Raw genomic sequence first — 24,218 nt, 5'->3', positions numbered from 1 at the left:
TAAAAAACTCAAAGCCATCATGTATAAATTTTACATTAAAAATCTGTAAAAAAATTACTGAACTCTAGATAATAATATGCAAGTTGAAATATGTGAAGGGAAGTGTACCGATGTATGCAGCTTACTTTGAAATGCTTGAATAAAAAAATGAAATGAAATGTTTTAAAAAAAGATGGACTAAGATAGGAATGGAGAGGTGGATAAATATGTGATAGAGTGAATATAGTCATATGTTAAGTATAGAATCTAGTTGACAAGTACATCTGTGGTTTTGGGTTTTTTTTAAATTTTTATAATTGTTTATTTGATAACAATCTTTTAAAATTTGAATCTAGCATTTCTAAGGCCAGTGCTGCTCAACTGGATACGCACATCAAACTTACCTAGGACGTTTTGTTAAAATATACATGCTTAGGACCTACTCCAGATTTACTGAATCTCTTTACTTGATATTCTCTTGAGTAGATGTGTGTTTATTATAAAATTCTTTCTTTGGCTGTGTGTTTGGCAATTTTTATAATAAAATATTGCGTGAAAATATGTCTGTGAAAGCTGGTCTCTAAATAAAATACTGGTCTCTAGGCCATTGATATTATCAAAATGCTTGATGATACTTCTCTTTCTCTTTTTGAGTATTATATTTAATGAAAGGGAGCAGTATAGTTAATACCATCAAATGTGGAATGTTAATGCTCAGAATTTGAGAATTTCATTAGTCAACAAGTCAGGGAAAAGAAGACCTCTTTCCTCCTCTTAAAAGTCTAAAATAGGAAAACAAAAAGGAGATCACCAATGGCACTTTGTAGTTAAGTGTTAGGTATAAGAAAATTTTGTTGAGTTCCTCCTAGTTGTCCTGTGCTTTGTCATAGCATGATTGTTTCAAATTAGTGGAATTTGTATTTCTGTAGCAAGTGGCTTTGGTTTTGATAGCCCAAACTTTTGTTTCCTTTCCGCAGGCATTTCCTGTTCAAACATGGATCTGGTTCCTCGGCCATCTTCAGTGCAGCCAGTCAGAACTACCCTCTGACATCCAATACTGTGTACTCGCCTCCTCCCAGGCCACTTCCTCGAAGCACCTTTTCCAGACCTGCCTTTACCTTCAACAAACCCTACAGGTGCTGCAATTGGAAGTGCACGGCCTTGAGCGCCACTGCAATCACAGTGACTTTGGCCTTGTTACTAGCCTACGTGATTGGTAAGCCCTTTTTTCCATGCTTCGCTTTTCTTCTTAATCAAAGTATTGTTTTGCTTGTGGTGGAGTTGGGAGCGGGGGGGTGGGGGTGGGTTTCTCTCTCTACTCTGCGACCTACAAATTTGAACTAAGGCTTAGTGTTATCAATAACAAATAGAGAGCTCTTTCCGTAGTGTAGTGGTTGTCACGTTCGCCTAATACGCGAAAGGTCCCTGGTTCGAAACCATAATTCAAAAAGAGTCATGTACCAAAGTGTTCATTGCAGCTCTATTTACAATGGCCAGGAGATAGAAACAACCTAAGTGTCCATCATCGGATGAATGGATAAAGAAGATGTGGCATGTATATACAATGGAATATTACTCAGCCATAAAAAGAAACGAAATTGAGCTATTTGTAATGAGGTGGATAGACCTAGAGTCTGTCATACAGAGTGAAGTAGGTCAGAAAGAGAAAAACAAACACCGTATGCTAACACATATATATGGAATCTAAGAAAAAAAATGTCATGAAGAACGTAGGGGTAAGACAGGAATAAAGACACAGACCTACTAGAGAATGGATTTGAGGATATGGGGAGGGGGTAGGGTAAGCTGTGACAAAGTGAGAGAATGGCATGGACATATATACACTACCAAACGTAAAATAGATAGCTAGTGGGAAGCAGTTGCATAGCACAGGGATATCAGCTCGGTGCTTCGTGACCACCTAGAGCGGTGGGATAGGGAGGGTGGGAGGGAGGGAGACGCAAGAGGGAAGAGATATGGGAACATATGTATATGTATAACTGATTCACTTTGTTATAAAGCAGAAACTAACACACCATTTAAAGCAATTATACTCCAATAAAGATGTAAAAAAAAATAACAAATAGATTTCTAATTAGGTTATTTATTTATTTTTTGGTACTTCCTAACCTTAAATACTGCTGAGGAGCGTAAGGATTGCTCTTTGAGAAGAAATATTTATGCTACTAGCACAGTCTTATTGATTGCAATTACTGTAGTTAACCATTACCCCTTCAATTAAAAGGTTGTTATGGTTTTCTCATTAGAAGTCATAAGTACCAATCTACAATAGCTTCTTAAATTATAGTTAAACAATAATACTGCTACCGAACTTTCAGGTAGCAATTTCATTAAAGTAGTAGTTACTTGGAAGCTATCGGAAAATCCAGGGCATAATCTCTTTCCAAGAATGCAGAGTTTTACACTGGGACTAAAAAAAATGTCTTCTTATTTTCACTAGGTAAATGGCTACAGAATTGTGTGATTACTGTGTTTGTGAGGGTAAAAGAGAAAACAGTAGTGAGGCACACTTTCCACTTTTAAGAAAAATGTTGTTCTTGAGGCATCTTGATTAAAGTCACCCTTACTTGATAGCAAATTGTATTGATTTTTCTGGCTGGCATTTTATTTTGACTGAACATTAATTTCCTTGTCTGAGTGGTTTTACAGTCTAAGATGTAAATTAACTTAAAAAACATGTATTTTGTGGGAGCACTGTTCCTAGAAGAATAGCATATCATGGTAGAAAAAGAATTCTAAGTACGTCACTTGTATCTTCTTTTCAGGTTTAGCCTGATTTCTTAATTGAAGGGGAACTACCCACAAAGATACATTGAATATGATTCTGAGAGAGAGATTAAAAAGGGATTTAGAGTTTCTTATAATTATAAAAAAGTAAGTTTTGTTGAGTCTGATTTATTAAAAAACGTGAACAATAAGAAATTTCCCATAACCAGTTTTTATGAGTCACAGAACAAACGGTAGTAAGTTAAATAAACATATATTTTGTAGGGGAGTCACTGATAATGTCAACAGTATAGGATCATAGCCTATATTGATGTTCATGATTATCTCTTTTCTATTTTCATCGTACAATCTGAATATGTTTGAACAATGCTTCTATTAAAGGTGGATAATATTAACCTATAATATCAAAATGTGTCCTTTATCTCAGACATTTCAGGATAACCCAACATGTATGTTTATTTGTTTTGTAATAACGTTTAATGAGGAATAGCGCTGAAGGAATGGAGGTTGGAGATGAGAAAGTACTGTAATATAAACAGGGTTTTAATATGGTATCATTCAAAGCAAGGAGTAATTTGAAAAGTTGAAATACATTAGAGGCCCTTTAAAATGTTATTGTTCAATTATGAGACCAACTCTTATCTTATAGGTTAGCTTCTATTAACTTTTACTATACAGAGAGATAATATTTTAGATTCAAGACTTTACCTCTGGAGTAAACAAATCCAGGTATAGCAAGCTTCTTATTAATAGGTTTATACTGTGTTCAAACCTATGTTTCTATTTAAATTTATTATATGGCCACTCATATAAAAAATTGTATTATATACTCTGAGACTTGTTTAGTTAGATTATATTGATTCATTTCAGAAGCAAAAGTGGAGGGTTTCCCTGGTGGTCCAGTGGTTAAGACTCTGCGCTTCCACTGCAGGGGGCACGGGTTTGATCTGTGGTCGGGGAAGTTCCACATGCCATGTGGTGCGGCCAGAAGGAAAAAAAAAAAGTGAAAGCAGAATGTTTCAGTTATTTCAAGGACTGCCTTTTTTAATAGGGTAAACAATGGCATATAAATCTGATATGACAGTAAGGCTGTATAGTACAACGGTTATGAGCATGGATTTTTCAGACCTCTGCCACTTCTTAGGCATGTTACCTTGGGCAAATTATTCACCCTTTTAAGGCCTCCATTTCCTCATCTGTAAAACTGTCTTAAAACAGTACCTGTAACATAGGGTTTTCATAAGAATTAAATGAGTTGATATAACTAAAGAACTTGGAATAGGACTTAAAACACAGTACGTATACTATAAATGTTAAATATTATTATTGTTGTTGTTACCATAACTACCTATATAATCATTATTCACTATTAAAATTCACTGGTTCTCAGAGTTAGCCATTTTATTCATGGCTGTACCCCAGCACTAAGAACAGTGCCTGGCCCATAGCAACCCTGTCGGTAAAAGTTTATTGAAAAAAACACATTATGCTAAGCGCTCTACTTGTATTAGCTCATTGCATTATCAGAACAGTCCTTAAGCTATCTATCAGTATTAAATCTATTTTATAAATGAGGAAACTGAGGCACAGCCAAGGTAAGAGATCACATAGAGGTCACAGCACTAAGAAGTAGGGATCCTGAGCTTTGAGCTTTAAGCCAGAGCAGCAGACTGACCCCAGAGGACATGCTGTTGAGTGCTAGGCCTTGCTGCCCTTCTAGCACTGCAGCAGAACTTACAGATCATTTACTTCTTGGTCTACTAAATAAATCCACCATTTTTTTCTTATTAAATCACAAATTAAATTAGATTTACCAGGTCATCCATTGCAGTAGTTACTGCAACTGAGATTTGTGGATCAGTGAGAGATATCTGTTAAAATGCTTTTCTGTGTGACTTTGAAAATGCAGAAGTATCAGGCTAAATACTAGAACAGTAGGTTGAGTGGGTTCAAAATGAGGAGATGTTGATGGCAAACACTGGAACTTTGTTCTGTCATGGACTGGCCATTATGCGACTTTGGATAATCAGTTAAAATCTCTTCCTCTGCTTACCTCATCCATCACTGACCACCTCAGGAGGGCAGAGTAAGAATTCATAAAGAGGCATTCAAGTGAAAGATGTCACATAAGAACTGTAACATACAAGATGATTTTTAAATGGCTTTCTGTGGTTGAAATAAAAAAGTATTATATTTCAAAATATGAAACCATTTCACTCTCAACTCTTGCTGAGTCTATAAGAGTCATCTGGTTTTTTTCAGTCCCCCTTTGCAGTTTCTGTATAACCCAAGTAAGATCTTTCACTGAAACTATTTATCGCTTCTGTTTCCCGTGCAAATTTCTTTCTGCTATTTCATGTTCCTCTATTATCCATTATACATAACCTTTAGATACGAATGACTATAGGCTGTGCTGCCCTCAATCCACTACGGGAAATCACATCAATATCAATGGGACATCAATAGATGTTCTGTGCATTATGGCTCTGTAAGTGGTCATTGGAAAGCAGTGGAAATCCAACAAGTGAAAAGTCAGAGCTGGATTATTCAGGCAACCAGCCCCATCCCCACTCCTACCCACTATACCTTTTGGGTCAGCAAGTAAATAATTTCTTTGAATAAGTTTTGAGGTCATAAAATTCAGTGAAGGGAGGCATGGAAAGATACTGATTATTTGAAGATATTATGGAATGGCTATTGTCATCACTTACCCATAAATCTGTAATATTTTCCATCTGAATCAAAAAATATGTCCTTACGCTTCATCCTCTCTGATATTTTGGCATCAGTGATGTATCAGTGCCAGTCAGAAGCACATTTGCTTGAATTTACAAATAAGCCATATGAAGTAGTAGTCAGGAAGACAGATGACCATTTGCAAGGCATCAAGAGGAGGCGAGGTTAAGGTGCTTCATCAATGGTTGTGAAGGGCACAAACTCAGCTTCTTTGGTAATCTTTGATGTTTTGATCACGTTTCTCCACAGTCAGCAGTTTGTATAAGAGGCAATAGAAACTCACAAGAATACATTGTGCCTGGGGTCAAATGGACTGTTGCATTGAATGACTTGGGGAGTAGGGATTTCTGTCTCTCAAACCCAATATCATCAGTTAATGATATCAATGTTCTTTTTCTTTTGCCATGAAATTAGTAGTGATTCATACCACCTTCAGGGGATGCAGGTAATGTCCAGACTCTACAAGTGAAATAATTTAAGTCCATGAATCTCCTTGCCGTGACATACTATATAGCCCACATGTAGAAAGTTGACCAGAATGGTTGTTAATACAGAATTAGGAGAGATAGAATATTGAGCCCAATTCTGTGATTGAAAGTTTAGGGATGAAACTATTCGAGAGGGCAAAGGGCCTACTGCACCTTGCTCTCTGCATCAAAATTGAGTAACAATGACTTTAGTGCTTTCTTCTGCCTCCTTTATACTAGTCCAAATTGCTCTACTTTCTAGGGTTGTTATGACGGTGGAGTAAGAACATGCTGAAAGTGATAGAATGAGAGGAGTGGAGTGTGTTTATTTTGCCTCCATCACACACAAAAAAATGCAAATACTTTATAATACAGGGAAGAAACAAAATAGAGTAAGGCAAATTTTGATTTTAGAAAATTCAAGAACTTAGTTTTTTTTTTAATGGAGAGAATTGAAATGGAGTTTTTTTTTCCCCCATCAGATCTAGATAGACAATGCCCCTTCCCACAAAGTTTGCTAAGTATAGATAAATACACTTAACAAAAACCATCTCTTTCACTCACTAGTAGCTTCATTAATGCCTCCGTGCCTCAGTTTCCTCGTCTATAAAGTGGGAATGTTGATAATACCTTCCTGATAGATTTTCTTTTTAATTAAATGAAGGGAAACATGTAAAACACCCAGGACCTTGCTTAGCAGATCTAAGTAAAGATTAATGCTTATTATTAGTGGAACAGGATTATTATTAGGATTATTAATTTGAGCTGAGATAAGCATAATGAGCATACAGTTTATCCTAACATAAAGTACTTTTGTTTTCCTTCCTCCCAAAGTCATCTAGAACAGTTTTTTCAGAGCTGGAATATCTGTTTCACAAGAATCCTCTAGTGGGTTTGTTGTTTCCTTCTGCCTGGTCTATAATATCTGTAACTTTGCCTTTATTTTACTAATTTCCCTTTTCCTTGGTGTTTTGGCCCTTCAAATGGTTTTGTATTTCTATCTGGAGGCCATATCTAGGTTGAAACACATTTTCTTTAAAATGCATTATAGCTTATAACATTCAAGAAATGACTCAGCATAAAATGCTAAAAAGCATTTTACTTTATCCTATAAACCATTATCAATCCTTTTGGTGTCACATTTATACTTATTACTACTTTCAGTTCACTCTTGTGGACCCATTTACGATAATGATGGCAGTTTCTGCGTTAGCATTGACTTTGCCTCCTACCCATGAATCTACCAACTTTCTAGCCATCTCTCTAGGCAGGGATCTGGAAAATGGTGGTATAACTTCAGTCTAATTATAAATCTGCCATCCATGCATTTATCAGAACTCTTCTCTAAAAAAGGTTTATATTTGCATCTGACATCACCTTTTTGGTGTAATATGTCCCGTAAGTTTTATCCCCACTATGTTAAGTGGCACTTTTACCTGTCATAAATAAAAGTATAGATTCAGTCTGAATTGAACATACTAAAATGACAGGAAGAACCTGTGCCACATACAACTAATTTCAGAACCATAATTAGCACCTATTGCTGAAAATGAAGGCACTTTAATGAAAGGCAAATACTACTATTTTTTTTTTTTTTTGGAACTCTAGCATGTTGTAGTTTAAGACATAAAGAGATAATTTCTTGGGTGAGTGAGTAATGGATACTAAACATAAGTCTTGCATCAAGAGATTACTGTTTTGTCTCAAGGAGAGGTATTCACCCTACTAAGTACTTCCCATACACCACTGTCTAAGCCTGGGTAGAGAAATTAAATGAGGCTTTGTGAAATATGGGGTTGGCCAAAAAGTTCGTTCGGGTTTTTGGTACCACCGTATGGAAAACCCGAACGAACTTTTTGGCCAGCCCAATAGATAACGATCCACTGGAAGGCATACACAGTAAAAGAGGACTGGGCAGCATGTTAGTAATTTTGGAGGTTTACATGCTTAAGAAGTTTTACAACAGCAAGAATCAATCTTGCAAATTCAAGGGAAAAATTCTCTCTCAAGAAATCTCTTTCAAAGTAAGTAATTTGAGGGCTTCCCTGGTGACGCAGTGGTTGAGAGTCTGCCTGCCGATGCAGGGGACGCGGGTTCGTGCCCCGGTCCGGGAGGATCCCACATGCCGCAGAGCAGCTGGGCCCGTGAGCCATGGCCGCTGAGCCTGCACGTCCGGAGCCTGTGCTCCGCAACGGGAGAGGCCCGCGTACAGCAAAAAAAAAAAAAAAAAAAAGTAAATAATTTGAATTATTTTGCATAAAGGAAATTTCACTCCTGTTTAGCTTAGTTTCTGCTCATCCAAATTATATATATAGGATACATATATAGATATGTTATATGAATATTTTTAGACCCACATTGCGTAAGTCGTTAAGCTATACTTACTCTGAAGTGAATAAGAATAAACTAAATTAGAGCAATGGCTTTGAAACAGATGGCAGGTTAACCCATTTTAAACTTCAGAAATGTGACTGAATTTTCATATAGAACAGCCAGAATGGGGAGGGCCAGGATCACCAGCAGAGTATCTGATTTATCACAGTCAAAACAAAGAGGTGGCATCTTACAGGGTGGAGACACATACATTTGGAGCCTAGCTATATTCCCTTTAAAGAGAGGTGAAAAAGCATAATATGTTTTATTAAATACAAATATATTGGAAAACCTGAGGCAGCACAAATGGAGGATATAGTGGCAGGAAATGAAGATAATAAGCAGGGGCAGATCACGAAAGGCATTTTAAGTCATGGTAAGGAGCTTGGAATTTATCCTAAGAGCAAATGGGAAGTTTTTTATGGTCTTTCATTAGGGCAAGAAAATGATTTGCTCAGATTTACAGTTAGAAAAATCACCCTAATGGCAGTATGGAAGTTGGAATTGGCAGACAGGACCAAGTTGCACCAAAACGGAGGCTTGCAGGGCGAGTGCAGAAAGAAGACAAAACAGATAAGGAAATTATAGGTGCTGCTAATAACATTTTTCAAGTGGTCAACCAAAGTATCAAACTTAGTAGGGAAGGCAAATAGGAAGAAGAAACGAATGGCATTCTAAACAAGAGGTGGGTCCAAGTGTCTAGAGCTATCAGTGATATCGTAGGGTAGTTATAGCTGTGAGCAAGCTGAATAGCTAAAATGAGATGGTCAGAGGCTAGTGTATCAGAATTTTAGATTTCAGACTTGGAGCATAAACATGTGACTCCCCTGTATGTTTTAGACCTAGTTAAGGAACATATATGAGGACCTCCTTCCAGATGAATCATTTGTTCAGGGAAGACTAGATTCTTAGCTAGGGATAATCTCACAAGGTGGTCCTCCCTGGGTAGACTCACAAGCTCACCGAAGTGTGGATAGTGTTTAAATAAGAGCACCACGTTATATTGGATCCTCCAATATAGACAAGACCCATGTGGAATCCTAGATCACAGTATGGCTCCTCAAGAGCTCCTTTCTTGGGGATCCTGTTGATCTCTGTGGGATAATAATGAACAAAGTAAGAGGGTCCAAGATGACCCACTGTAATTTTCTGCTGATTAAAACCTCATTATAGCTTTGCCAATCTAATTAGTGTAGACCTTATATAAGAAATTATAGTTAACATCTAGAGTAATTGCTTACCATGAGAGTTTCTAAGGAGGGGCCTCACAAATGTCTCATTATCACGTTGAATTGGCAACAGGAAATTTTTAACTGGAAGAAAAGACTTATGATATGGTGCTTTGTAAAAAACAAAAACTCTTGATTCCATTTCATTTCTTTTATATTAAATGAGCTTCATGTCCTGATCAAATGACCAGGAGACTGAAGGCTAGCATATGTACATGGAACATCAGAGGAGGTTGTGAGTTCTCAGATAAACTAGTAGTGGCTATGGCCAGAAATGAGTACACATGGGATTTTGACAGCAAGCAATCTGTGCTGTTCTACCACCTGGTACAGAAGAGGCAGATTTTGCCTTTTGGTATTCATAGGTTTCACCAAATCAACTAGCCCCATTTTTTATGTTGTAGATAACTGTTTCAACCTTAATTCAGTTTTGCCTTTTGTTCCTTGAAGGAAGAACCTAGATTCCCTTTGATCTTGAACTTTATTTTAATTAAACATAGATGTTAAATATAGCAAATAACAATACCACAGTGTCTTTTCTGTATTCCATAGGTCCAAATACTTTGCAACATTAACTAATAAAATTATGGGGTTAAGTGAAAATAATATCAAGAGAGAGTACATATTAGACTTTGGATTTTACTCATAGCAAGCAACCAAGCTAATACTGGGTACACAGTCCTTAAGAGAGATGCCCGCTATTAAGAAATTAGGAACAAGTGTACTTTGCTATGAAAGAAAGTGGAAATTTTTGAAATGAAGCAGTTTTTGTTAAAAGATCATGTGCTGCCTCCAGACAGAATTCTGATAAATCCAAACCCTCTGAAGTTGTCAAACAGTTTAGTAGTTTCCCCACCGCCTCACAGAGAGGCAATAAGTCTTTTTATATCATTCACCTTGGTGGTAAAGCTAGCATTAGTCAACCCATGAGTAGTTGAAAGGTCAGATGACTTTTGAACCTAGTTGAACTATTTGGTTTTGGGGAGATGAAAATTTTTATGCCGGTGGGAAAATGTGGTAAAGCATTGTACATGCTCGGTGCTACTCCAGGCTGTAATAACACATGCTCGAGGATTATCATATAGGATATTGCAGACATGGCACTAGTTAAGACTTACCAACATAGAAGACTGTGGGAGTTTTTGAAAGCCAGATGGCACAATAGATTCTTCCTTTGTCATGGCTAAAATACAGCCTGTTCCAAGACTGAACAAAACCCAAATAAACCATTAGTGTCTTTGGTTTCTATTCCTATCTGCTGTATGTTATTAGTTTGGTCTCCCTGACCAAATCCTGCCCTTGGATTAGCTGGCGTAAGTCTCCTTGCCGACAGGCACCAATCTAGTCTTTTGAAACAGTGAAATATAAAATGTAGAGATAAGAACCCATTAACAGAGGGAGAAAAAAAGCTAAATTTTAAAAATAAGAGATGCAATGGGCAATCAAGATCAAATATATAAATAAACATTCACAAAAAAAATACGACATGAGTTTATGGGGTCCAGTGATGGGTATGTCTTTTGGCCCAAAATAAACAGAATTAATTGTTAGCATACACAGCAAACTGGTGAATATAGTTCTATTTTTATTGGGAATAATAGTGTGTGTATCTTTTGTGATTTGAGTAGGTAGGAAAGAAAAATATTTAGATTACTTACTGACTGTCTCAGCAGCATTCCCACTAATGAGGCCAAGGTCATGGGCTCAGTTACTATTTCAACCTTTTAGCTCTGTTCTGTTTCATTACTAAAGCCCACAGTCTCAATCTCCCTTTTTTCTCCATCCCCCAAATCAGAAACCTAGTCCTGCCTTCTACCCCCTAACAAAACCTGAACTCAGAAACGAATCTGATAAACTAGGCAGGTTTTGCTTGGCACACATAGAATTTGTTAAATGCTGCCAGCTAATTTAAAGACTTAAGTCTAGAGATTTTACATAAAATCTCTGGTTTACATAAAATGTCTAGCCTCTCTTTAAAAATAAAAAGATCTGACATTCCCAGATGTGCATTCACGCATTCATCCACACATTTTTGAGTACCTATGTGCTACACACTATTCTAGTCTTTTGTTTTGCAAAAATAATACGAAAACCATTGACTGCAGCTAAATAGGGTCTGCTCCCAAAAGGCCCATGAACTCTCCAGTCCATCAGAGTAGCCATACTGCCCTCTTCACTTTTTTATACTACCTGCCTTCCTTCTCAGTTGGCATTTACGCTTGCAACCTATGTAATAAGATAATTCACACTGAAGTAAAAAGGGCCGTGACAAAGAAAATGTATTATATCTCCCCAAGATTATTTGCATTTTAACAGAAGACAGAGTCGTACGCCAAGAATGGCAAATCCCTGACATTAATGCCATTGCTTCCCTGTCCCAGACCCATGGAAGATATAAGTAATCAAAGCAACAAACATTCTTTCCTGCTGAGTCTAGATTCTGCGATTTGAGTTTACTCAGAAGTTGGAATATATTTGCCATCACTACTTTCAGCCAAAGAAATGAGATACTCATTATGAATTTCCTATCATTAGAAGTTTAGGAGGAGAAATTATGTAAAGGGCAGAAAAATATAACACAATCACCCTATTAAAATCTGACCCTGTTCACAGTTACTAATGGTAGCCCTAACCATGGCCAACTATCTCATAGATGCGTGGAACTGAACATAAAGAACAGTGACAGGTAAATTTATAACACATCTTCATTATTAGAGCCTCATTTCAAATGAATGTCCTGTGAATACTGGGTACACAATGTTCAAGTATATGTTTCTGCATATGTGTTATATAAATGTAAAAGTAGATCTTAATAGTGAGTTCTGAGTTCCCGTAGAGTAATGCTGGCCCCTTAAATTCAAATCTCTCCACACCATCCTCCAGAAAGAAATTCAGATCAGCAAGGAGAGCAAATAAAACCACACATAACCCACTTCAATAGCATAACTAGGAGATGGAATTCCACACACTTCAAATTACACATAAGGAGAGAAAAAATACTCAAAAGAAGCAGAACTAGCTCTGTAGCCCATGCCAGAGCCAAGAGTGAAACGAAGACTATAAATAGAAAAGAAGATGTGAGAGCTGGGGCCTAGCGATGGCAGAATTGATCAATTAAAATGCCCTTGGGGGCTTCCCTGGTGGCGCAGTGGTTAAGAATCCACCTGCCAATGCAAGGGACACGAGTTCGAGCCCTGGTCCAGGAAGATCCCACATGCCGTGGAGCAACTAAGCCCATGCACCACAGCTACTGAGCCTGCGCTCTAGAGCCCGCGAGGCACAACTACTGAGCCCACGTGCCACAACTACTGAAGGCCGCGTGCCTAGAGTCCATGCTCCACAACAAGAGAAGCCACCACAATGAGAAGCCTGTGCGCTGCAATGAAGAGTAGCCCCCGCTTGCCACAACTAGAGAAAATCCACACGCAGAAACGAAGACCCAACGCAGCCATAAATAAATAAATTTATATTAAAAAAAAAAAGACCAGATAGTAGTAAATATTTCAAGCTTTGCAGGCCATACAGCCTCTATCACAACAATTCAACTTACACCCAAAAGCAGCCGTAGACAATCTGTAAATGAATCAGTGTGACTGTGTTCCAATAAAATTTTATTTATGGACGCTGGAATTTGAATTTCATAAAATTTTCATGTATCCTGAAATATTGTTATTCTTTTGATCTTTTTCAACCATTTAAAAATGTAAAAGCTGGAATTCCCTGGCAGTCCAGTGGTTAGGGCTCTGTGCTCTCACTGCCAGCGGCCCGGGTTAGATCCCTGGTTGGGGAACTAAGATCCCACAAGCTGTGCTGGGCAGCCAAATAAATGAGTTAGTTAAATTTTTAAAAAATGAAAAGAAAACTTAAAAAAAAAAGCTATTCTTAGCTCTCAGACCCTACAAAAACAGAAAGCAGGCTTGATTTGGCCAAGAGTTGTAGTTTTTTGACTTATGATCTAGAGAGCAAGCTTAATCCACCTAAGAGTTAATGAGGGAAACTTTGGCAGAAGGGCTTTTGGTGAATGATAATATGCTTAATTGTAGATTTAAGGTTAAAACAGGTGAGGACAACGATGGAGAATTGTATTAAAATGTTACGTATTTTTGATAAAGTAGTTATTACAATTAAAGCTTGGGAGAAGCAAATAAAAAAGTAAAATAAGCTCAATGATTGTCACATAGAGAGTCAGAGTATAATTTCAAGCTGACAAACCAAATAGTAGAAAGCTAAGCGAGCAGAAGGGGGATGAAGAGCTTTATAAAAAGTAATAGCATAAAGGTAATCAATAGAACAACAATACAGACCTTCTTAAATACCAAAATAAAATTAAAAAAAAAATTTTATTGGGGTATAGTTGATTTACAATGTTGTATTCATTTCAGGTGTACAGCAAACTGAATCTGTTATACATATACATATGTCCATTCTTTTTCTTTTCCCATATAGGCCACTACAGAGTACTGAGTAGAGCTCCCTGTGCTATACAGTAGGTCCTTATTAGTTATCTGTTTTATATATAGTAGTGTGTATGTGTCAATCCCAATCTTCCAATTTATCAAAAGGAATTTTTAAAAAACCAAAGAAACAAACTACATAAATAAAATTAACATAACACTGTAAATATAACAAAATAATATGTTGAGGCTAAACATATCTGTCATATCAGTAAATGTAAGTGGGTTTAATCACCTATTAGTAAAAGGAAAAGATTTTCAAAAGAGCTCACAAAGCAAAACCTAATTCTATGCTGTTTAGAAGACACACCTGAAATGAAAGGAGTCAGAAATGGCTAAAAATTAAAGGACAGACAAAAGGTTTATCGGGCTAATGGAAGAAGCAGTAAGAAAGCAAAGCTTATAATCTTTATATCAGACAAAGTAGAATTCAGGCCAAAAACCATTAAACACAACAAAGAGGATACTCTATAAACAGCTATGACTATGCACAAATAACAACTGCCTTTACAAAACAGAAACTGTAAGAGCTCAAGGAGGAATAAACAAAAACAACTAGTAATAGGATATTTTAACCCATCACTCAGGTCACATGGATAGAAACTTATTAAGTATATAGAAGACCTAAAAAAGCAAAATCAATAAGATAGATCTATGGCTGTATATTGAACTTAACACCCTGATAATAGAGAATATATCTTCTTCTCAAGTACTCATGGAACCTTCACAGAATTTGATCATGTATTAGGTCACAACAGGAACCTCAGTGAGTTTCATAAAGTAGAAGTTACACAAACATCATTCCCAGATCATGGTGAAATGGAACTGAAAATTAGGACGAAAATTTTAAAACCAGGAAAGTCCTTCCACCTGGAAATTTTTAAAATCTTAAGTCTCGGGTAAAGGGGGAAATGAAACTTTAAAATTATAAAATTTCTAAGAAATAATGATAATGAACCCAGCACATGTCAAAATTTATGGGATATAAGTAAACCATTTATAAGAAAAAATTTGTATCAGTAAAAATAAAAGAATGAAAATAAAGCTTAAAAAGCCATAAAATAAGCTAGAAGAAGGTACAAGAAAGGAAATAATAAAAATAAAGCAGAAATAAATGGGGTAGAAAACAGAAAAGTGATAGAAAAGTGGTGTTAAAAATCAACAAACAGGCAGACCACAAGCTACCTTAAATCAAGAGGAAAGGGGGAAATGTATGCAAAATAAGAAATGACGGGAAATATCCATTGATACAGAGGAAAGTTTAAAAACATGGTAAGTGGCTACTTTGCATGAATCTCTTTCACAGGGGTGTAGCATTCTGTACACCCACCAGCAGTGTGTGACTGTGCCCATGTCCTGATGGACTTCGCATCAGTGTGTCACAAGTTTTTGGATCTTTGTCAATCAGATAGGTTAGAAAGGGTACCTTGGGGTAGTTTTAGTTTGTATTTCTCTTATTATGAAAGAATATTCAGTGAAGCTGAATATCTTTTCATGTGTTTAGGGATCTTTTTTTGTGAACTGTATGTTCATATCTTTTGTCCATTTTTCTATTGATTTTTTTTTTGGTCCTCTTTGTCTCAATTTTTAAGAGTTCTTTACGTATTAGGAAGATTCACTATTTTTAATACACAACTCTGTACACCCTCAGGAGGATATATTCTAAGGAGAAAAACACAAACTTTGAACTTAGTAGGATTAATTCTGGTAGTGGCATTGGTGCAGTAACTCTAATACTTATTTTGCGTGTCTTGTACAATAAGCAAATGAGTAAATACATTGATGTTATTGAGAATTTGGTTCACTCTGTGAAAAAGGAGATAAAATTATGGGATTAGGGAGAAAGAGCTCTGTGGTGCTGGATTAGAATTGGGAATATCAGTATGCACTCATTCTTTTAAAAACATACATACAGATATATGTACGTGTGTATATATGTACATACACACACACACACACACGCACACGCACACATACACATTAACAAAGATAAAATCTAAAGGTTTTGTTCTATGTGTCTATATCCTTGCTCCTTTCCCTGAAAGGACTTAAAAACAATGACACCTCAGTAGTAATGAGCATATCGTAAAACTAGACTTTGGTTTCTAAATACATTTTCTACTGAAAGCTCCTTAGAGAAATGGCTGATTCTAGGTCTGTCAGAAGAAGTCAGTGCAAATTAAGCCTGGAATATCTTGTGCTAGAAAGCAAGGAAGAGTTGAGACATGTCAAAATGACACAGAAACCAATTTAGAGGAGCTCCCACTGGCCAAATTTGAGTATGTAATGATGGTAATGGATTATACATTGAACGACAACAACAAAAAAGAATCTGAGTCTATTGTAATACTTTAAAAGGCACTTAATTTCTAGAAATAGATCTGAATTGTTTTGTAATTCATGTAGATCCCTTTATGCATACTCATAGTATCTTTCAAATTAGGTATTATTATTTCTAATTTATATGTGAGAACTGACAGAGGTTAAGCAGCTTACCTTCAACCGCACAGCTAGTTAAAGGAAGGGCCATCACTCTTAAGGTCTGTCTGACTTTTCAAAAAGAGCCTATGGTGCCCTTATTACACTAACTGGCCTCTAAAAATGAGCTCATATAACAAATACTGTCTTATAACCTGCTTTGGGAACATCTTTTTCTATTATTTAACATTTTCCTACAACATTATTTTTAATTGCAGCATCATCCTCTACTGTATACAGTCACTTATATAATCAATCCCTATTTGCTGGACATTTAAGTACTTTTCCTTATCTTGCTGTTATATACAACATCATGTTGAATATCGTTGTTTTAAAATTTATTCAGATCCTTTTCTTAGTATAAATTTCTAAACATGGAATTCCTGGATCAAAATGTTTAAAAACATTTCCAACACTTTAGATATATATTGCCAATTTGCCCAAACATTTTGCAACAGTTTACACTCCTGCCAGCAGTACACAAGAATGCTCATTTCTCTGAACCCTTGAAAACTTTTGATATCGTCAATTATAAAAAAAGGAAGAAAAGCCATTTTCATAGGCAAAATGATATTTCAGTGTTTTAGCTTGCATCTTAAAATTACCAGTGTGGTTGAACATTTTAAAATGTCACTGCTAACTTGCATTTCTTCTTTTGTGAATTGCCTATTGATACCTTTTGTCCGTGTTTCTACTAGAGGGTTAGCTGATATTTATTGATTTATACGGAATTTTATATATTAAAGATTTTGACATAAACTGCATCTTTTAACATTGACTAAAAAAGAATCAAAATTACAATTTTAAATCATAGGGAAAAAAAATAAAACTGAGAGACTGCCATATTCTTTTCCCACATCTCCTGAAATCCTGGCAAGACATTTCAGGAAATAGTAAAAAAAAAAAAGTTAGACCCATTTTCGATAATTATATGAAGTTGAGTAAACTTCCTATAGCCTACCTTTTCTTTAAAGCAAAACTTGAGTCTTCTTCAAAAATAGAAAACAAGGCTTGGACAGCAAAGTGATCAGTTTTAACAGAAATGCTAAGAAGGTTGAGATAAAAAAGAAAACAGACTGTAAAACCAGTAGAAAATATATGGTGTATACTTCACTTACATGTAACCCAGTAATCCAGTAAAATAATCAGTGTCCATATAAAAAGATGATTCTACTCATGTTCTTGTATTTTGAATTGATGAAAGATTGTTAGAGAGCTTCCAGTTCTCTCCTATGCACTTACCTGAGAAGGATGGACGAAATTAGTTTGAGTAATCATTCTGTGGGCAAAGAGCAGAGTTTTCCTCTATGCAAAAGCAACTGGTTGGCATAAAACTTTAACCTATAACATTGGCCTCATTAGCCCAATATTCCAACCAAATTACTTCAGTACAAAATGTCAGTGACTAGCAGAAATGAATCACATCCTTTCTTGGTCCCGAATAAGAGAGAAACTGGTCTCTGTGTGTCCTAGGGCAAAGCACTTCCTCTCCAGCTTTTAGTTTCTTCTTCTGTAAAATGAGATTGAACCAAATGGTTGGTCTGTGGTCTTTTTTTGTTTTGTTTTTTTCCAAAAGAAGCTTTTAATTTTTGAACAAGTTTAGATTTACAGAAAAGTTGCAAAAGTAGTACAGAGAATTCCCATATACTCCTCATCTGGTGTCTCCTATTGTTAACATCTTCTATCACCATGGTACATTTGTCACAACTAAGAAACCGACATTGAATATTACTATTAACTGAACCTGACACTTGATTTAGATTTCACCAGTTTTTCCCCAATGTCATTTTTCTGTTCCAGGATCCCATCCAGGATAGGATATTACATTATGTGTCATGTCTCCCTAGTCTCCTCTAGTCTGTGACAGTTTCTTAGATGACCTTGACAGTTTTGAGTAGCAGTGGTCAGGTTTTTTGCAGAATGTCCCTCAATTTGAGTTTTGCCAGTGTTGTTCTCATGTTTAGACCGGGGTTATAGGTTTGGAGGAGGAAGACTACAGAGGTGCATTATCATCGCATCATGTCAAGGATACATGCTATCAATGTACATGCTATCACTGATGATGTTAATCTTGATCACTCGGCTGAGGTTGTGTTTCTGGGTTTCTCTACTGTAAAGTTACTCCCTCCCTCTTTTCTAAACTATTAACCTGTGGTCTTTTTGAGCTCTGACATACCATGATTTTATTATGTTACATACAGATTCCCTTACCTGCACAGATCAATTTGCTAGAGTTGCATCCATCACCCAGGAATGTATACTTGTGCTGGGTAACTCAGCTGAAAATTTTCTTGGGACCCATTTCATACTATATGGCTATGTGAGAAATCTCCATTATGTTTCATAGAATGAGACTCTAATCACTTCCTTTGTAGAAAGTGCACTCTACATTTCTTAGTAAAGAAATGATGACTTTACAAATTTTAAGGATGCTCTGATTTTTGGAAACCTTTTACCAAGAGAACCCCAAATCTACAACTTCCAAATCCCAGTGATCAATATGATGGAGAAGAAGAAACAAGCAGGTTTGGGGGATGTTGGTGAGGGTGAGGAGAGAAATAAATGTCTGTTCTAAATTAAGTCGAGGATTTGGAATTAGGAAATCAGGTGAGGTGTGTGTTTGTCTGAATTCTGCTGTAGAGCTGTGTGAAGATGGTAGCTGAAGTTCTATTAGAGACTTGAGCCCCTCTACATTGCTCTTGCCAAAAAAATGCAACTACACAAACCTCATTTAGGGCAAGAAAGCAAAGGATGCAATGGGCAAATGACCTTCTGCCTTTCTCCACTTCCAAGATAGTTTTGGAAAGGCTAGCTTAAGGGGACAATTAACCAGGCCTAATAATAATGGTTAACATTTATGGAGCATTTATTATGTACCAAGCATTTTTCTAGGTGCCTTACATGTACTGACTCACAAGGTCCTCACTAGAACCCTATGGGGAAGGTGCTATTATTATGCACATTTTATAGTGAGGATACTGAGACACGGTGATTGAGTAACTTGCCCAAGGTCCCTCTGATACTAACTGTAGCAGAGTTGAGATTTGAAACAAGACGTTTCCGCTCCAGACACATGACAACTGCCTCCCTTTAGATAGAGTGTGAAGCACCAGGAGGGCAAGCGTTTTTGTAACCAAGCAGTTACTGTTATATCTTCAACACGTAGGACGGTGTCTAATACCTAGTAGTCGGCCAGCAAATAATTATTGCATGAAGGGAGGGAAAGCCTTGAGGATCCTGATCATGAATCAAGCCCAAACATTGGTGACTCTTCCAGAAGGACACCGTCATGATGCCACCTCAGAAAACTCAGAACAAACTGGGCCATTATAATCTCCACCAGTTCATTCTCTGTATCGCCCCATCCGATCAAATCTTATAAGGCAGCTAGAAGGGCTTGGTACATACCCAGCTTTAGTTTTCTCCTACTCATCTGTTTTCCACCTTCTCTATTATATATTCTGACTCCCCAACCTCATCTGAGCCGTACTCTTTAATGCTAACTCTGAATAAGCAGGTAATGGAAAGGGTTTTAACATCTCAAAATCTAAAAGTTTGCCGAAGAACACATGCCAGGTATCCACGGCTGTGACAACATGATACCAGATCAGGAAAGTGAGTTTCAAAGCATCAGCTACATTGAGGACATAAATCAATGAATACATTCCCATTTTTTAAATTTAAATACATTCAGGTCAAATGAGTAAGAGGAGGAGAGAGCTTCTGTGTAAGTCTGTTTCTCACTTTCCAGTCACCAGTTTTATATGGATCTTTTTAAAAGAATATGCATATTATTACCAATAAGCATTCAACCAGGAAAGAGGATGAGAGACTGTTTAGGAATCTAAGAGACTTCCATCATCAGTAATGATGAAGTGATAGGCAATGACTTGGACCATAGCGAAAGGGAGACTTCATTGAGCAGAAAACGAAGTAAAATGAGAAAGAAAAAGAAAATTTTAAGGAAGAATCAAAACTGCCGAGTCCTGGCTAAATTGACATTTTTGCTGCATTATTCATTAAGGTGGGGTTTTTTTGGGGGAAAAAAAAGTGTCCCGTCATTATGCTGCTTATTTCTCCTGATTCCACAAAGCAAGTAATAATACAAAAGTAAGTAAGATTTGAGTTATGGAGAGCACTTATTTATTGGTGCTGTGACTTGAGATGAAAACACTAAATAATTGTGTCTGTCTGATAAGGAATACACAGATGGGCCCGTTACGCAACTGCAAATGGAGACCATATATTAAACCTGTGATAAGGTACCCAAATAGACATGTTATTTATAAATATTGCTGCAACCTTGGAATGGAAAATATAAAATACATAGTAAATGAAAGTTTTAAGATAATATAATATAGAACTGGGATATTAAAATGATTTATTACCTTGATAGAATCTTTTCTAGCTTCAATATTGGATAAAACTAGGACTGTACTAAGGCAAAAAAAAAAATGTATGCTGCAGTAGAGAATGTTTCATTTCATTTAGGAGAGGAAATGTAGGGATTCAAACATGTGGAGCAACAAGAAAGGTGTCATTACCTCTGTTGTACTGTCTCAATCTTTTCTTTAATTGGCATTTAATTTTACTGTTTCACTGTGGCAGACTAGCAAAATGTGTTACGTAAAACTGTTCAAATTATAAAACGCTTTTTTTCCCCTTTTTTTTAAATTAATGAAGTCCTTCTTTCAAAGGAAATTCTACCCATACCCAACATGACAGCTTTTAAAAAGGTTTGAAAGGAATCTCACAGCCATACTGACTCCATTCAAATTGCTTTGAAAAGGAACATTTAAGTATGTTTTATTTATGTTTATGATGTCGTGCAACCACAGATAATATTTTTAGTAGAAAATGTATATGTATAACCCTAGGAAAAAAAGAGAAAATTTGAATGAAACTGCTGAAGCAAAAGTAAGGTACCATAAATAAACATGCATTACTTCCTCTGTTTAGTTCTTAAAAAATGTTTCTCTGAAAACTAATGGTTTTCAATCCTGCATATAATCTGGTTATTACCAGGATAAAGCCAAGATCTGAAGGTGATTTATCAAAGGGCTACAGTTCACTCATACACCAATTTGATGTTTAATGTAATAAAAATGGGATTTATTTTAAGATGGAAAGATAACCTGGTTTCTGTAATGTTAGCAGTCACTGCATTTAATTCAGGTAGCATTTATTTTTGCAGTGATGTTCCTTATTGTGGAAGCCTCTTGCTTCACACGATGTCCACTGAAGTATTGGTCTGGTGAAATTGCTTCCAACAGGAGTTAACTTGAAAGCCTGAAGTCATCAGGGGTCACCATCTGGGTAATGTACCTGGTATATTTTTCAGGAAGGGAACTGTCCAACATACAAGTAGCTCTGTAGCTTTGACAAGCTTTGCAAGTACAAAAGCAGTAGCATCCCTTAGCCTGAAGGAATATGAAGCAAGATATGTAAGGGAACTAGTGGGGGGAAAAATTGCTGAGAAAAAGGAAAAACAAATTACCTTGAAAAATATCACATGCTTTTGTCTTGGCATGATTTGAAGCTTATGACATCATCTATAATGGGCAGGACTTTTATCTGTAAGACAGATTTCAAATTTTCAAAATAAATTTATTTAGTCAAATTTGAAAATAGCACCAAAAAATTTCTTGTAATAAAAAATATAGCACCCTTAGCTGAATATGTGTGCAGTTTGAGATGCAAGATGAATTTCTTGAAAGCAAACTTGTATTTGCCTTGCAAATATTGCAATTTCAAGGTTACTTGTGTATTTATTATCAGAGCTCTATTTACCTTATTATTAAGTGGATTGGAATATTATCTGTAAAAGAGTGGACACAAAACACCAAGAGATACAGAGTAACATGGAAGGTTTCATATCTTCTGACACTGGCATTATGAAACTATTCCAACAAATTTAATTGCCTAGAAGGAATTCTTCCCAGCACCCAAATTTTCCTGATTCAGATGTTTCAAGGATAATTTTTTAGGCCAGTACATTTCAAACTATATCTGTGGAGCTTTTGGACTCCCAATTCCTTTCAGTCAAAAGAGTTCTGTTTTATCTTTTGATGGGTTTGAGGGTTATTCATATTTAATTGCTGGATTGTTCTACGGCTTTAAAATGTTTTGAAAAGCCCTATTTTAGACAGAAAACAAAAATTAAAGAGATGGTATAAAAGAATGCATCTATCCATTCAGCTTTTTAAAAGGTTTGTTGAGCACCTACTATTTATTTATTGTATAACAATATGTGAATACAGTATCACTGTAAAAGAATCTAACAATAGTATGAAAATGTTGAAGTTCCCCCAGCTCCCCACTCTAAAGTTCAATAATTTGATATTAATCCTTCCATTTCTCTTTCTATGCATTTACATACATAGAGATACCTTTTCTTTTACTTAAATAGGGTCATTGGATGTGCCTTGTTCTACATTGTTTTTTATACAAATCTTAGAGCTCTTTCTATGTCAGTACATATAGGTCATCTAGTGGTGTGCTGATAAATGTTTAACAACCAGCTCTCTGGGCAAAAAAGCCTTGATGTGCAACATTTGCTGATTCCTGGAGTGTTAAAACACCCACCATGGTGATTTCAACTACCAATGTGAAGTCACTGAAGGTGGAATTGGAAGAGATGTGCACAGTTGGCTCTTGTAAACCAGTAGAAGCTGGCTCTATCACACCACTGGGTCAGTCCTTTCTCTCTCTCTCTCTTGTTTGTTTTCTTCTTTCTGGCATCTTATTTTGAAATGCATTGAGACTTACAGAAAAGTTGCAAATATAGCACAGAATTCCTGTAAACCTGTCATTCAGTTTCTGCCAATATTAACATCTTGCATGACCATAGTACAGTTGTTAAAAGTAAGAAATTAGCATTAGTGTGGTGCTATTAACTCAAGAGTTTATTTCGGATTTCTTCAGTTTTACACTATTTGTTCTTCTTGTTCCAGGATCCTATCTAGTATACCACATTGCATTTAATTGTGATGTCTTCTTAGTGTCCTCTAATCTGACAGTCTGTCAGTATCAGTCCTTTTGATTCTTATGTAGGATTTTATATTATGGGTTTACCATTCTCTCATAGATGGATATATTGGTGGGGTTTTTTTTCTTTACTATATTAACAAAATCATTATATTAACAATGCTGTTTTGAACTTCCTTGTACATGCCCGTTTATGCATGTATAGGCATACTTCAGAGATATTGCAGGCTTGGTTCCAGACCACTGCAATAAAGTGAGTCATATGAATTTTTTTGTTCCCCAGTGCACATATAAATTATGTTTACACCATATTGTAGACTATTAAATGTTTAATAGCATTATGTCTAAAAAAACAATGTACATACCTTAATTAAGAACTACTTTATTGCTAAAAAATGCTCACCATCGTCTGAGCATTCAGCAGGTCATAATCTTTTTGCTGGTGGAGAGTCTTCCCTCGATGTTGATGGCTGCTGACTAATCAGGGTGATGGTTGCCGAAGGTTGGGGTGGCCGGGGCAATTTCTTAAAATAAAGCTATGATGAAGTTTGCCTCACTGATTGACTCTTCTTTCACAAATGATTTCTCTGTAGCACATAATGCTGTTTAATAGCATTTTACCCACAGTAAAATGTCTTTCAAAATTGGAGTCAATCCTCTCAAAACCTGCCCCTGCTTTATCAACTAAGTTTATGTAATATCCTAAGTCCTTTGTTGTCATTTCAACAATCTTTACAGCATCTTCACCAGGAGTAAATTCCATCTCA

The 24,218-nt window shown here is 36.2% G+C and overlaps 1 protein-coding gene across 4 annotated transcripts in view; it reads left to right on the top strand.

The window, feature by feature from the left end:
• TENM1 (teneurin transmembrane protein 1) overlaps positions 1-24,218 on the top strand; it is a 572,765-nt gene that overhangs the window by 240,496 nt on the left and 308,051 nt on the right. For all 4 annotated transcript variants that reach the window (XM_065900559.1, XM_065900557.1, XM_065900558.1 and 1 more), the window contains one exon: positions 957-1,195. In XM_065900559.1, coding sequence (XP_065756631.1) covers positions 957-1,195 — 239 coding nt within the window. The remainder of the gene's footprint in view (positions 1-956; positions 1,196-24,218) is intronic.

Source organism: Phocoena phocoena, chromosome X, assembly GCF_963924675.1.
Source record: "Phocoena phocoena chromosome X, mPhoPho1.1, whole genome shotgun sequence".
Classification (NCBI taxonomy): Eukaryota; Metazoa; Chordata; class Mammalia; order Artiodactyla; family Phocoenidae; genus Phocoena; species Phocoena phocoena.
This window is presented reverse-complemented; position numbering and strand designations above follow the sequence as displayed.